This window comes from Rana temporaria, chromosome 4 (genome assembly GCF_905171775.1).
Source record: "Rana temporaria chromosome 4, aRanTem1.1, whole genome shotgun sequence".
NCBI classification, from domain to species: Eukaryota; Metazoa; Chordata; class Amphibia; order Anura; family Ranidae; genus Rana; species Rana temporaria.
Window position 1 is genome coordinate 428,132,856 of NC_053492.1, and position 15,141 is coordinate 428,147,996.

Genomic DNA, 15,141 nt, shown 5'->3' on the forward strand with positions numbered 1-15,141 from the left:
TGCTGAGTTGCAACAACAGAGGAAAAAAATGTGGTTTACATCTACTTTGCCTGTTTCCAATACTATTTGTCTCGGCATTATGGTTAGCTATATCCAGCATTCATCTGACATCCAGTGATCTAGCAGAGGCAGGGGAATTGCATATGAGGTTGTGTTTCAGGAAAAAGAGGTAGTGTGGATTCATTTATCATTCCTCCTTGGTTGGTGTCTTTTCAGGCTATCGAGATGCTCAGATTGGATGGATGCAAATTACGGAGGACCTACAAGAGAGAGAATCTGAGAGAAGCCATTATTCTCCATTTGGCAGTGTTCAGGGTCCATGCCGCGTGGCCCAGTTCCTCGTCATCTACGCCCCCAGACGGGGAATCCTGGAAGTGTGGAGCACGCAGCAAGGACCCCGTGTTGGAGCATTTAATGTGGGCAAACACTGCAGGTGGGGACCAGTCAGGAGACTAATCAGTTCAGTAGAATAAATACAGTGGAACCTCGGATTACGAGCATAATCCGTTCCCGGAGAATACTCGTAATCCAAAGTACTCGCATATCAAAGCGAGTTTCCCCATTGAAGTCAATAGAAACTAAAATATATTGACTTCAATGGCATGCAATACCGCATGCAGCCAGAGGTGGGGGGGGGAGGCGCCGGAGAGCCTTCGGGAACACTCTGAAAGGCCCGTGGACAGCTCGGCTGAACTCGGGAAAACCTTGGAAAGGCTCAGGAACCGAGTATTTCCGATCGTTTCCGAACGGCACCGATAGGCTCCGCTCGGCATTCGTGCCCCCTCACCTCAGGCCAAACGCGGTACTGCACAGCGCTTTGGTTTGAATCCTGCTCGTTTTGCGAGACAACACTCACAAGACTTGCAAACCGAGTTCAGATTTAAAAAAAATGCACTGCTCGCAGTAGCGAAACGCTTGTTAACCAGGTGGACATCAAGTGACTTTTGACCAACTTTCAGCTTCAAGACAAATTGGGTGCAGTGGTGCAATCTATAAAACCTGGTCCAATGTATTAATAAACGTGGACCCAGTAGTGTATTTAGGATTTGTGCTGACCTAGGCTTAACTTAAAGGGGTTGTAAATGTAAAAAAAAAATCCCTAAATAGCTTCCTTTACCTTAGTGCAGTCCTCCTTCACTTACCTCATCCTTCCATTTTGCTTTTACATGTCCTTTTTTTCTTCTGAGAAATCCTCACTTCTTGTTCTTCTGTCTGTAACTCCACACAGTAATGCAAGGCTTTCTCCCTGGTGTGGAGAAAGCCACTTGAGGGGGCGAGCACTAACACACAGCTCCTTTCTCTATCTGCAAAGTAGAGAGCGTCCTGACCCTCCTGCTCGCCCCCTCCCCCCTCAAGAGCCTTTCTCCACACCAGGGAAAGAAGCCTCCTATTACTCTGTGGAGTTACAGACAGAAGAACAGGAAGTGAGGATTTCTCAGAAGAAATAAGGACATTTAAAAGCAAAATCGAAGGATGGGGTAAGTGAAGGAGGACTGCACTAAGGTAAAGGAAGCTATTTAGGGAAATGTTTTTTTTTTACCTTTACAACCCCTTTAAGGTGAAAAAACATCAGATGATGTCAGCCCCCCCCCCCCCCCCCCCCAGCCCCCGTTTTACTTACCTGACCCTTCGAAAGTCCTAAGCTCGTCCCCGTTATCCTCTTCGAGTTGAAGCCCAGACGTTAATTGGCTGCAGTGGATGGGTGAAAAGCAGCGCAGCCATTGGCTGGCGCTGCTGTCAATCACATCCAATGGCGCGGATGTCTGTGTGTAGTTGCTGCGGGGAGGAGCCGCGACAGCCGCCGAGGGATCCCAGAAGACCAGGATCGGGGCCACTTGTCTTGACAGGGATGGTAAAAAGTAAACTGACAGGGGCTATAACCCTCCCTTACTCTATCCAAAATGAAAAAAAAAAGTGTTGCCTATAGTTCTACTTTAAGCTCAAATTTCTGATAATTTTATGGGGAGGACTAAGAAGATATAACCATGCCAATGGTGCAGCAGAAACACATAGCACAGTGAGGAAGGTTTGTGGTCTAGGATGATAGGACAGTCAAAATTGGAAGCAGCGCCCCCTTCCTACAGTTGCGGAATGCCGACCGCCCGCATACCGGAAGCGGTGCGGCCGCTTTATGGGGGCACTGGACTAATTTGCCTCTAAGCCCAGTCCGGCCCATAAGACTGACGCTGCACTAACCGTATAATGCAAGCCGGTGGGGACTCTTTCTGTGCTGCCCCCCTGCAAAGTGCTTCCCTAGGCCTGGGCCTTGTTGGCCTAGGCCAGAATACAGCATTGCGTGGACCAATATATTGTAATAAATGTAACTGTAAATGTATGTGAAAAGAACTAGTGCCCTTTATGTTTTAGCTCACTGAATCATTTTTTTTTTTCAGATTGCTGTGTCCTGGGTATAAGATCATGGGCTTAAATAACGTCACCAGTCAGGGTTGGCAGCCGCAGACGTATCAGATTTGTCTGATTGATCCGGTATCAGGAAATGTACGGACAGTGAACATCCCATTCCACCTGGCACTCAGGTAAGAGAGCTAAGCCACACTTTGAATAAAACATCGCTATGGGCCTCATGTATATTGGAAAGTGCATATCTGCTCTCCTTTATACTTTGTAGTAATACTGCATTCTGTGACCTGTCCATTCATAATATTCATGCCTTGGTGTGGAGTCTGTGGTATCCTACAAAGTTTCCTCTATTTAATGCAGCAGAGAGAAATCTGTTATTGAAGGAGAGCTGGTCAACCCCCCTTTTTATTTTTTTTGGGGTTACAATGCTTCTGTCTGAACCTCGGTCACTTACATTGCATCAAGCACTACTGTATGTGAAGGATATATTTATGTGCTGTGTTTTCATATTCCTTTTTTTTTTTCATTGTTTCTTGTTCCAGCGACAAAAAGTGTGAACGAGCCAAAGACTTGCATCTAGTAAAGAAACTCCGCACGTTATTAAAAGCCAAATCTCCAAATTACGGTAATTTAAATATTTTACGCTCTTATATTTTATTATTTGTGGGATAATGTTATGTTTCGTCATTGCACTTTAAAAGTACCGGTAAATAAAAACTGCTACTGATTCAAGTGAGCAGTTTTTTTTTTTTTTTTTTTTTTTAGACAACTCAACTGTGACAGATATGTTGTTTTTCTAGAATTGGCACTGGGTGGCGCTACACTGTTGAATGAACAAAGCATGTTAAATGGCCCATGTATAAAGAGCATATTGAAAGCAAATAGTCTTACCAATGGCAGCCAATTGGCTTACAATTTATGTAATCTAAATCTGAAAATGAAATAAGGATTCTGGATGGTTGCTTTTAAGCACCCGCAAAAAAAATTCAAGTAGCACACTTCTCAAAAAATGATGTAGACTTAGTAGTCCTCTTTGTTGTATTTTTATTTTTTCAGAGCAACTTGAAGCAGAAGCAAAGGAGGTTCTCTTAGACATTAAATATCCAGCAACTAAGAAACAGGTATGGTAATATTATTATTATTATTATTATTATTTTTATAATACACGATTTATATAGCGCCAACAGTTCACTTTACAATGTAGAGGGGGGAGAGCACAATTACAGTACAATACAGTAGGGACAGGAGGGCCCTGCTCATAGAGCTTACATTCTAAAGGGAGTGGGTGGTGGTACAAAAAGTAATCGCTGCAGGGAATAATTTGATGGGGGTGGCTCAGGGACAATTGTTAAGTGGGTGTGGAATAGGCTTCCCTTTAATAAATGAGTTTGCAGAGATCAGGGGCTGAAGGAGAGGTCAGAGTCAAGGACTACACCCAACACCCTAGCATGTGTGGAGGGACCAATGGTTGTGCTGTTGATCTTAATGGTAAAGTCATGGGGGGGGGACCGGGAAGGAGGAAATATAACAAGCTCAGTTTTAGAAAGATTGAGTTTGAGAAAGTGGTGTGAGATCCATACTGATATGTCATTCACTAAGTTTGAGATCTGTGAGGAGATCGAGGGGGTCAGTTGAGGAGTGGAGAGATAGATATGGGTGTCGTTAGCATAGAGGTGGTATTGGAAGCCATGGGAGGTTATCAACAGGGAAGAGGTATAGAGCGAGAATACTCGGGGCCCATGGACGAAGCCTTGGGGTACCCCAATAGGAAGAGGAGCGGAGGAGATGGAGTTGTAAGTGATACTGAAAAGTGACACATACCGTATATACTCGAGTATAAGCAAAGTTTTTCAGGGCTGGAAATACCCCTCTCGGCTTATACTCAAGTCAGTGTACCTTGGGCGTCCATTTTTTAAAGCTTGCGGCTTCCTTCTGGTCCCATCCCTTTCTGTGATAGGCATTTGACACTGTGTTCAGTGTTCCGCTTATCACGGACGTTCTTTCATCCTCGGACTCCCAGCAGACACTGTGTTCAGTGTTCCGCCTATCACAGGCCTTCTCTTGTCAGAGGATGAAAGAACGTCCGTGATAGGCAGAACGCTGAACAGGACGGGACCAGGAGGAAGTCGTTTAAAAAAAATGGACACCTGCATCGCAGCCTGTCAAGAATTTCAGGTACGCTCTTTTGACTTATCCCCCTCCCTTCCTGGCAAACTCTCACGAGAGTGAGCGAAAGAGCTGTGCATGATGTCATAAGCCTAGGCTTTTTACCAAACAAAACACAGGAAGTGGGCTGTATAAGGTATTTACTGGCAGAAGAAATAATGTTTTACTATCTAAAGTTAAAACAAGGGCAAAGGATTTGTTAGATGGAAAGTTGAAAAAAAATTACTGAAGGTCCACTTTAATAATGGGCTTGTACAAGCAAACATACCAGAACTTCTATTCGAGGAATCTATGATTGGTTTTTGTGTCTTCAGAGTGTGGATTCCTGTTGCTTCTCACTCACTGGATCTTCCATTTGTGTCCCAAAAAAAGTTGACATTTATTCCAGAGAAGTGAGTGACAGCTGTCCCAGCTAATAAAGTCTAAGCTGCAGCTTCTTCTCTCCTTTTTTTTTTTTTTACAGGGATTTGGCATATATGGTGTGCAGATCAATAAGATGTGTCAGCAAACTGACATTGTATAATTTCAAGTACCTTTTCTCTTTTCTGTATATCCAGGCTTTAGAAAATATCCTCGCCAGCACCCGCATTCCTCTCTCCTCGCTTACCAGTATTACGCAGGCTCTAATGGATTCTTTACAGAATCAAGGTAATGGCTCATAGGAAAGCTATCATCTCAATCAATATTCCAAACGTGACATTTACTTTTTGCAGAGTACTTCGGTAGATTGTTTTAGGTAATTTTGATATGGCCACAGAATTGATGCACCAGGCAGTGGCCACCTGTAAGGCATGATAAGCACATGTACCTGTGTTTTCCCTAACCTTTCAGACATATACAAGATACTATGGGTATTTAAATCTGACTCAAGGGGTAACTGTGTTTTGGTGCAACCGTGTCAAGTGTCCATTATTTATCAGCTTTGAATTTGCATTGCACCTCCAGGTTAAAGTGGTTCTAAAGGTAGATTTTTTTTTTTACCTTAATGCATTCTACATATTAAGAGAAAAAAACCTTGGGGTGCATCTCCTTCCCCAGCCCCCTATACATACCTGAGCTCCATCTCAATCCAGCGGTGCGCTCTCCCGGGTCTCTCTCTTCTCATTGGCTTACACAGCCATGGGAGCCATTGGCTCCTGCTGCTGTCAATCACAGCCAGTGAGCCAATGAGGAGAGAGTGGAGTAAATGAACAATGTCCATTCACAGGAGCATGGCTCTGCAGCAAGCCTGCTCCAATACCCCTATAGCAAGAGGCTTGCTATTGGGGGCACTTGTTGGGGAGTAGGAGCCAGGACCGCCGGCGGGGGACCCAAAAGTAAAGAATCAGGGCAGCTCTGTGCAGAGAGCAGGCAAGTATGACATGTTTGTTTTTTTATTACAACCTTTAGAATCACTTTAAGGTCTTAAAATTTGCCTGAGCAGGGATAAGTAGGGTAGGAAACATTCAGGCATTGCTGTAGCGGAGGTGGCAATAAAATGAACATTTTTATCCAGTAAACCAATTTAAAATTTGCTTATGGCAGTTAACACATGCGTCCTGCAACATGCCTGTACTGCAAGATTTTGTTTGCACTAGTATGTGGCACAAGTGCATGCCAGGAGTGAGAGTGGCCATATGTAGGAGATAGAACTATGATGTGGAAGCTGGGTGAGACAGTGGAGGGAAGGTTAATCCCCATAATGATAAATGGGAGCTGACCATTTCTTTACAGTAAAATTTGACTACCCCCAAAACCCCATTGCAGATTCTGTACACCCACTCCCCCTCCATATCTCTTTTGTAGCCAAGTGAGTTGTTGGGCTGCTAATGTTCACTTAAGTAGGGTGTTGATAGTTCTTTTGTGGCACAGCTAGTAGGGTTTTTAAAAATCTGCTGAGATCTATAAAGTGCTGCTATTTAGCTCTCAATGCCCCTGGTCCAACTGAATACCAAGCCTTTTAGATCAGACAAAGCTTTCCCACATCCTGGCAAGGTCAAATCTTGCCTGCCACATTTCACAGATTCCCTATGGCATGTGAGGCTAATCAATGGGAATGTGTTGTGGTGGGCGAGATCGGGTATGCTCTGGCACTACTAGGAAGCTTTACCAGATCAGAATTGCCCAGCATTTGGTAGCGCACTAAACCTACTACAGATATGGTGCCTGCACTTCATACCTGCCATTACAGGGCCCATTCACACCAGATGCAGTGGGATGCATTTTTGACTGCATAGATGGTCCAAAATCCAGGTTATCCCATGGGTATAGTTCACACTAGTGCAGTGAAAAAAAGTAGAGCATGCTGCAGAAACGCACGCAAATGCAAATAAATGCACTGAAACACACTGCAGTACACATAAAAGCCCAAAGTAGATGGAAGCGACCTCAAAGAAAATGCAAGCTTAGGAAAGATGCACTGCAAATGCACATAAAAAATGCATGTCAAATGCACATTACTGCACATGCAAAAATGTCCAGTTTCAGGTGTGAATTGGTCCTAAAACAGTAAATTCAAACAGAGCACAACAACAAGATAGCTTTCTGTGGGCCCCAAGTCTGCCTAAATAAGCCAACAGACATTTAATTTTGTACTTTTGATATAGTTTTGTATTACTTTGATTCCTTTTGTGTTTCCCTTGGTGCAGAGCTGGAGTGTGTGGATGAAAGTCTACTGGTCTTCTGTCAGTCCAAATTAAAGCTTCTACATCTCTATGAATCGGTCCAGAAAATCACTTCTGTCACCATGGAAACTGCCTCCACTCCCTCGACTAAAGTAAGCATCAGTCCTGAAAAATAGTCCTTTTACTCTAGCAAGGGTCCTTTGATGAAACAAAATCACAGAGCATAAAATAAATAAACATTTCACATAATCCCTGGAGGTAAGGGAAACCATGTTGAGCATTCAGCATTCAGTAGGTAGACATTCTGAAGGCGAATTCCAGGCAAACTGCTAAATACAAAGATGAAATACATTGATGGGAGCTTTTAACCTGCTAAAAGGTTTGTATTTTTGTCTATTCAGAATTTACACTGCCCCATCTGACGGCAAAGCCCTGTCCTGCAGGGCAGAAGACATGATTTTTCTTTGCTGGAGTTAAGTAACGCTTCCAGGTCCTGTCCCTCCCCAGCCTGTGGCTGAAAAGTTAATGGAGAAGCAGCGGACTGATGAGCTCATCTCTGTCATTCTGCTCTCTCCTTCAAATCTGAGCTCTGTTGTGCAGTGTACTGCAGAATGGCGGATACCATTCATTTTCGGAAACATACGCTTCTTGCATTTTAAAAAGTACAATTCTAGATGTATTAAAGGGGTTGTGAAGGTCCGTTTTTTATTTTCTAAATAGGTTCCTTTAAGCTAGTGCATTGTTGGTTCACTTGCCCTTTTAAAGCAGATTAAACAGCACAGTGCTTGTGCAGTGTAATCTGCCCCTCTCTAGAAGGTAAAAAACCTGTCTGAACCTACAACTTCCTGTGTTCACCTCTCTGTGCTGACCACAATAATCGGGGCTGCTGAGCCCTGACTACCGTGGTCAGTGTAGTCCCTACGTCATCTGCAGTCCTGCTCTGCTCTCCTCTCTTCCCCTCCTCTCTGCTTCTCAGCTCCACCGCTATTATATAAAAAAAAACATAGAAATGGTCACTGCCAGCCCCTTTATTGCAAATAGGCATAGTACATGTAAATAGCTTTTTAGAGCGATCTTCAGGCCGGTCACATGACTCTCTGCCAGCCAGGGACTGAGCGGCCATGTGATCACCCCGGCTGTCGTCAGAATGAGATCTCACCCCCTCCTGCAGAAGCCATGTATTGGAACTGTAAAGCAGCCACGAGTCACGTGAACCGGCCTGAAGATCGTTCTAAAAAGGTATTTACATGCCTTGTTTTTATAAAAGACTTGTACAGTGTGGTATGCATAGCTCTAATAGAGGGGTTAGCAGTGATTTCTATGTTTGAGTTAACAAACACTTTAAGTTATTATGGCCAGCTCTGCTTATAATGTTTAAAGTGGAGCTCCTCCCTGAAGTGGAACTTCCGTTCATCGGATTCCTCCCCCCCTCCGGTGCCTCAATTGGCACCTTTTCAGGGGGAGGGGGATGCAGATACCTGTCTAAGACAGGTATTTGCACCCACTTCTGGGCATAGACTCTGCGGTGACCTGCGGGCAGTACGTCAGTTCCCGCCCCCCCCCCCCCCCCCGTTGTATTCTGGGAAATGCACGGCTCCCAGAACGCAGCGGGGAACAGGGAGGATGGCACAGGGCGACTCGCGCATGCGCAGTAGGGAACCGGGCAGTGATGCCGCAACGCTTCACTTCCTGATTCCCTCACCGATGATGGCGGTGGGGACAGCCGAGAGACGAGCGATTGCTCGTCTTCTGCTGCCGACGTCGCTAGACTCCAGGACAGGTAAGTGTCTATATATTAAAACTCAGCAGCTGCAGTTTTTGTAGCTGCTGGCTTTTAATATTTATTTATGTTTACGGCAGAGTTCCGCTTTAATGAGATCCTCTTTTTTTTTTTTTTTTTTTTACTTTTGTGTTGTTCCATATTTTTATGACTAAATTTCAGTACAGAATTGTAAATTCTTCCTCTAGTGGTAATCTGTATATAAACATTACAATTCAAAACCCAACTGAATGAATGTTGAGATAAGGCAAACCATTTTCTCTTTCGTTCATGGACGGACACAGCCTTAATCTTGACAAAGTGGGTATTAGCCTTCCTTTAGGAGTGACTAGGCAGAAATTGTTAACTTCAAAGCTGAACTGGCTATATCCACTCAGCCTGCACTAAGCAGCTCAGTTTTTTTCTGCCTAGTTAGGGAGAAGACATGGCTCCCCTTTGGGCCCATAGGCCTGGAGGTTTTTTGATTCCAGATGGAAATCTCATTATTTTATTTATTAATATTTGTTCCTGTGATCTTCGATCAACTGCCGACTGGGCGACAGGCTGGATCCCAGATCCTTGTAGTCCCCCCAGTTTCGGCTATCGAGCGTGTGCCGACCATAGTTACGCACTGGGGCATCCACAACATGCTCTACGGGTGGCCGGTGAGCTATACACTCCAGGGCTTGCATAGGACAGGTCTACAGGGCTGAGTCGCAGTAGCCTGGCTGACAGTCGCCTCCGTCACCATGCGGAAGATGGTCTGTCTGGGATGCTTCCTGCACAATCCTCAGGAAGGTTAAGTATAATACCCTGCTTCGGCAGGAAGACAGAGCTGGCCATTCCTGGGGAGGTGAGTAAAGGTTCCATCTTTCCCTTCTCCCCTCCCTTCCTTCCCTCCTCCCTAGGCTCTCTGAGCTAGCTGCTGGGGCAGGGGGTTCTCCTGGGGAGGGCTTCACCTGGGGGTAACTGTGCATATATGTCTGCTAAAGCATTGTTATACGTTGCTTAAAAAGATTTTGCTTACCTGTGTGTCCTGCTCCATGCTGTAGGCGACCATTTTTGCTGTGATCCATGCTGTATTGCTCCATCTGCACTGGCGGCCATGTTCTTGTGGCCGCGCTGTATTTGGCCTCTATCTTCTGCTTGGCGGCCATCTTTGCTGTGATCCAGGTGTTGTTTGACTATTCATGCTCGGCGGCCATGTTCTTGTGGCCGCACTATGTTCTGCTTCTAGCAGCCGCTTGGCGGGCTTTATCCTAGGCTCCTGGCTCTTTCTACACCCAGTGGTCATGCGCTTGTGTACCGTGGCATTGGTTGGTCTCGATCGACTGCTCGACAGCCTGTTTTTCCCTGAGATCCATGCACTGGCTATGGTCGGCGGCCATGGTTTTGTGTCCTCACTGTGGGCTTCTAGCTGCTGCCCGGCGGCCATGTTCTTGTGGCCTGCAATCGTTATTGGCCTCTAGTGACCACTCAGCGGCCATTTTGCCATCTATCAAACTGCACTTAAACGGCACAGACTGACAGACACACGCTGCTGACATTGTCAGACTGCATATGTGACAAGGAAGCAGCTCTACTGGCGGACAGCAGCATACTACTGTTCCAGGGTGGCGAGTCCTCTGAGTGGGAACCTCTCGTCTCTTCTGCAGCTAGGAGAGTGGGTTACTGTGTCTTGCCTTGAAGTCCCTGTGTCAGGTGTGTGGGTCAGCATGGCGTCAGAAGCAGACTCTTTTTCCCCTGTAACACCTGAGCTTGCAATTGATGCCCCTGCACCCTCTGTATCGGTGGACGCTATGTCGGCAATCCCAGATGCCTTTGTTGCCAAGGTGGAAGCAGCGCATGGGCAAATGGGGGCTAGAAAGCGCCCCCTCCCCCACCATCTTCTGGGCACAACTAAGATGCGGAGCTGGGTCCAGCCAGAAGTTCAATTTTATGCTGTTCCCACCCCTCTTTTTGACATTGCTTTGGGACGTCCCACTTTGTCAAGATTAAGGCTGTGTCCGTACATGAACGAAAGAGAAAATAGGATTTTATACTCACCATAAAATCTTGTTCTCTGAGTTCATGGACGGACAGAGCACCCACCCCTCTTTTTTAAGTTTGTACTGCTTTTGACAAACCAAGCTGCTTGGTGCAGGCTTAGGGGATATAGCCAGTAGGACCTGGGCGGGGCTTTTCAGCTTTGAAGTTAACACTTTCTGCCTAGTCACTCCTAAAGGAAGGCTAATACCCACTTTGTCAAGATTAAGGCTATGTCCGTCCATGAACTAAAATCATATTTTATTATTTTTTTACAATCTATGTAATTTTGGCTCCGTTCACCATAGATGCAACTTGAGTCACACAGAATCGCATGACAATGAAAATCAGATTGTTTTCAATAGTGCTCATTTACATCAATGCAACTCAGCACAGTGTGATTTTGGAAAAGGTCCCGCTACTACTTTGGTGCGATTCTACTGTGATTCTGGCCCCATGGAAGATGCAAACCACATCCAAGTAACTTCCAAGGAGCACTAGATGGTTGCAATGAAAGTTGGTTCAAAATCTGATTGCAGGAGTGTGAACCCAGCCTTAAATATCTTACCTTTTATTTACATCATAAGAGGTCACTTTATGTGTTTTGCAGGAGTTGGCCCAGTTATTAAGACTGGAGGAAGGTGAATTGATAAGACTTCAAACTATAATCAGAAACTACAGGCAGGAACACATCCGGTCTGGCGTCCGCTTTGCAGAGGATGAAGATGGAGTGCTTCCAGTCAAGACTTTCTTGGAGTACCTGGAGTGTGAACAAGACTCTATTTCTGTGAAGAAGGTCAGCACGGAGGAATATATTGCTTTAGGTAAGCAGCTTTGGTTAACTATTTCATTTTCTAAAATGCCATTTGAATGCAGCCGGTCCTTTATATGTGAAATAATAAAATAATAGCCCATGTCAGAGGGATTTGGGCTTGGATCGATGGCATCAGTTTGAGACGCTTCTGTGATCATTCAGATTTCATTGAAAGATGCATTTGGCCTGCTTAACCACTTCAGCCCCGGATTATTTGGCTGCTCAATGACCGGGCCATTTTTTGCGATGCGGCACGGTGTCGCTTTAAATGTCAATTGCGCATTTGTGCGATGCTGTACCCTAGCAAAATTTACGTCCTTCCCTCCCCCAAATAGAGCTTTCTTTTGGTGGCATTTGATCACCTCCTGCGGTTTTTATTTTCTGCGATATAAACAAAAGAGTGACTTTTGAAAAAAAAAAAAAAAACACAATGGGGGTTATTTACGAAAGGCAAATCCACTTTGCACTACAAGTGCACTTTTAAGTGTAGTCGCCTTAGATCTGAGGGGGACATGCAAGAAAAATAAAAAACAGCTTACACATGATTGGATGATAAAATCAGCAGAGCTTCGCCTAATTTCAGAGCTTCCCCTCAGATCTACAGCGACTGCACTTCCAAGTGCAGTGTGGATTTCTGTTAAGTAAATCAACCCCAATATCTTTTACTTTTTGCAAAAATAAATATCCCAATTTAAAAAAAAAAAAAAAAAGTTTTTCCTCAGTTTAGGCCGATATTATGTATTCTACTTATTTTTGGTAAAAAAACAAAACAAAATAAGCGTATATTGATTGGATTGCGTAAAGGTTATTGCATCTACAAAATAGGTGATAGGTTTATGGCATTTTTATTATTATTTTTACTAGTAATGGCGGTGATCAGGGATTTTTATCGAGACTGCAGTATTGCGGCAGATAGACCAGACACTTTTTGATTTTTTTTTTTGGACCGGTGACAATTATACAGCGAATCATGCTATAAAAATGCACTGATTAAATGTCACTGGCAGGGAAGGGGTTACCACTAGGGGGCGATGAAGGGGTTATCTGCATTCCCTAGGTGTGTTCTAACTGGAGGGGATGGGATTGACTAGGAGGAGAGAAAGCTGTTCATACTTAGTATGAACTCTCCCCTGAGAGAACTGGGATCTGTGTGTTTATACACACAGATCCTGGTTCTCGCTTCATCACAAGCGAACGCGGGTGCCTGGCGGTAATCGTGCTCGCCGGGCACTTGCATCGACTCCGGCGGCGCACGCCCCCTAGTGGTCAAAAGGCGAACCAATGTACGTTTACTTCTGTTCGCCCAGGGGACCCAACGTGCCCCAGTACAACTTGACTTATCTGGGAATAAAAAACCCATATGAAGCAAACAAAATCTCGTTGACACGGACCCTAATACTGTACACAATCCCATAGCAAGCTCGGCACAATTGGCAAAGATTTCAATCAAAAGTGATTCATTTTTATTTATACTTTCTTCAGTTTGCTCCGCTTTAGGCCCCTTTCACAAGAAAGGTGCGATCAGGTCCACCGGTCAGTTTTTCAGGGGTTCCTGTCAGACAGTCTATAACGGTCTCCAGTCTTCTGCAAGATTTCGGAGTGCATCTGGGGGAATTGGTGCTCATTCAACCAAAATAACTTTTGTGAGGTCAGATACTGATGTTGGATGACTAAAGCTGACACCCAGCCTTCCAGTTTACTCCAGAGGTGTCAAGTATGGTTGAGGTCAGGGCTCTGTACAGTCCATTTGAATTCCTCCACGTCAGGCTGGTCAGACCATGTCTTTATGGAGCTGGCTTTGTGCAGAAGGGCAAAGTTCTGCTGAATCACAGAAAATTGCAAGGTTGGAGGCACACAATTGTGTAAAATGTCTTTTATGTTGTAGCTTTAGGAGTAGAGTGGTGATGTCAGCTCACTGTCCAGGAACTGTTCTAACAAATCTTTTATATTTCCATTCTGCTCTGCACAGGAAGCTTTTTCTTCTGGAAGTGTCTACATGGGGAATGTTCCACCCAGGAAATGTGCCAGACTCTGGAGAGTGCAGGACTAAGCCCTCAGCTACTCCTGGTAGGACATACTGTACTGTAATCAATGCTCATCAAGTCATGTAGTACAGGAGAGGATGGTACAGGCCAGAAGGCTGCTGACTGGTTAGAAATGACTGTGGTATAGGCTGTTTGCTTGAGAGGAGAAATCAAGTTTCTCAGATAGAAGTAGTAGAGGTAGCCGTTGCTCTGCCACTTTAAAAGGCGTTTCCGAATTGCCATGTATAGGCCAGTAATTGCTTTCAGAAGATGTTAAAGAGGAAGCAAACCCTCTGTAATTTTTTTTTTAAATACACCTGCAAGAGAAAGGCATAATGAGCTAGTATGCACAGCATACTAGCTCATTATGTGGCACTTACCCGAGATCGAAGTCTGCCTTGGTCCCGTCCACGGCCATGTCCCCTGGAGCTTCTTCCTGTTTCCGCCGCTCCGGCGCTGTGATTGGCTGGAGCGGCGGCGATGACGTCACTCCTGCGCATGTGCGCGGGACCGACAGATCCGCGTGAATGCGCGAAAACACAGCATTAACCCCGCTAATGCCATTCACAATTACGGCACGCTCAGAGCGCCTGCGCCGTAGACAGCGGTGCCTGTTTTTGTGAAAATATCTCTATGACCGTGTAGGTTAAGGAGATATTTCTTGCGCCTACAGGTAAGCCTTAATCTATGCTTTCCTGTAGGTGCAAATTGTAACAGTGGGTTTACAACCACTTTAAAGTGATATTAAAGTCAGATTTTTTTAAAATAACAAACATTTTATACTTGCCTGTTTCTGTGCAGTGCTTTTGCACAGAGCAGCCCCGATCCTCCTCTTCCCGAGGTCCCTCCAAGGCCCTTCTGGCCCCTCCCTCCTGCTGAGTGCCCCCACAGCAAGCAGCTTGCTATGGGGGCTCCCAAGTCGAGGCCTCCCTTCTCTCATCGTATTGGCTCACTGACTTTGATTGACAGCAGCGGCAGCCAATGGTGCCCACTGCTGTGTCTCCGCCAATCAGGAGGAAGAGTCCCAGACAGACAAGGCTCTTGTGCAACATCGATGGATCGCGATGGGGCTCAGGTAAGTATTAGGGGAGCTGCTGCACACAGAAGTTTTTTTTTTTTTTTTTAACATGATGCATTAAGATAAAACCTTCTGCCTTTAGAACCCCCTTAAAGAAACTGTCACCTGCCCATTCAGGGAAGAATGACAGGGCCTTTTGATTGCCTATTTGTTCCACCTTAGCAAGGTATTCCCACCCATCTAGGTGAATGACATCACTGAAAACACTGTCACACTGTCACATGGGGGAGGCACATGCCCCCCCCCCATACCCATATGCTTAGATTCTTGTTTTAGAGTGCTGTGCAAGCTAAATCCTGTATAATAATAAA

At 45.2% G+C, this 15,141-nt stretch overlaps 1 protein-coding gene across 1 annotated transcript in view; it reads left to right on the forward strand.

The window, feature by feature from the left end:
- Positions 1 to 15,141, forward strand: part of RAB3GAP2 (RAB3 GTPase activating non-catalytic protein subunit 2) — a 149,384-nt gene that overhangs the window by 96,254 nt on the left and 37,989 nt on the right. Inside the window, exons 13-20 of the mRNA XM_040351419.1 lie at positions 217 to 433; positions 2,394 to 2,537; positions 2,904 to 2,986; positions 3,418 to 3,482; positions 5,085 to 5,175; positions 7,155 to 7,282; positions 11,525 to 11,738; positions 13,698 to 13,795. Coding sequence (XP_040207353.1) covers positions 217 to 433; positions 2,394 to 2,537; positions 2,904 to 2,986; positions 3,418 to 3,482; positions 5,085 to 5,175; positions 7,155 to 7,282; positions 11,525 to 11,738; positions 13,698 to 13,795 — 1,040 coding nt within the window. The remainder of the gene's footprint in view (positions 1 to 216; positions 434 to 2,393; positions 2,538 to 2,903; positions 2,987 to 3,417; positions 3,483 to 5,084; positions 5,176 to 7,154; positions 7,283 to 11,524; positions 11,739 to 13,697; positions 13,796 to 15,141) is intronic.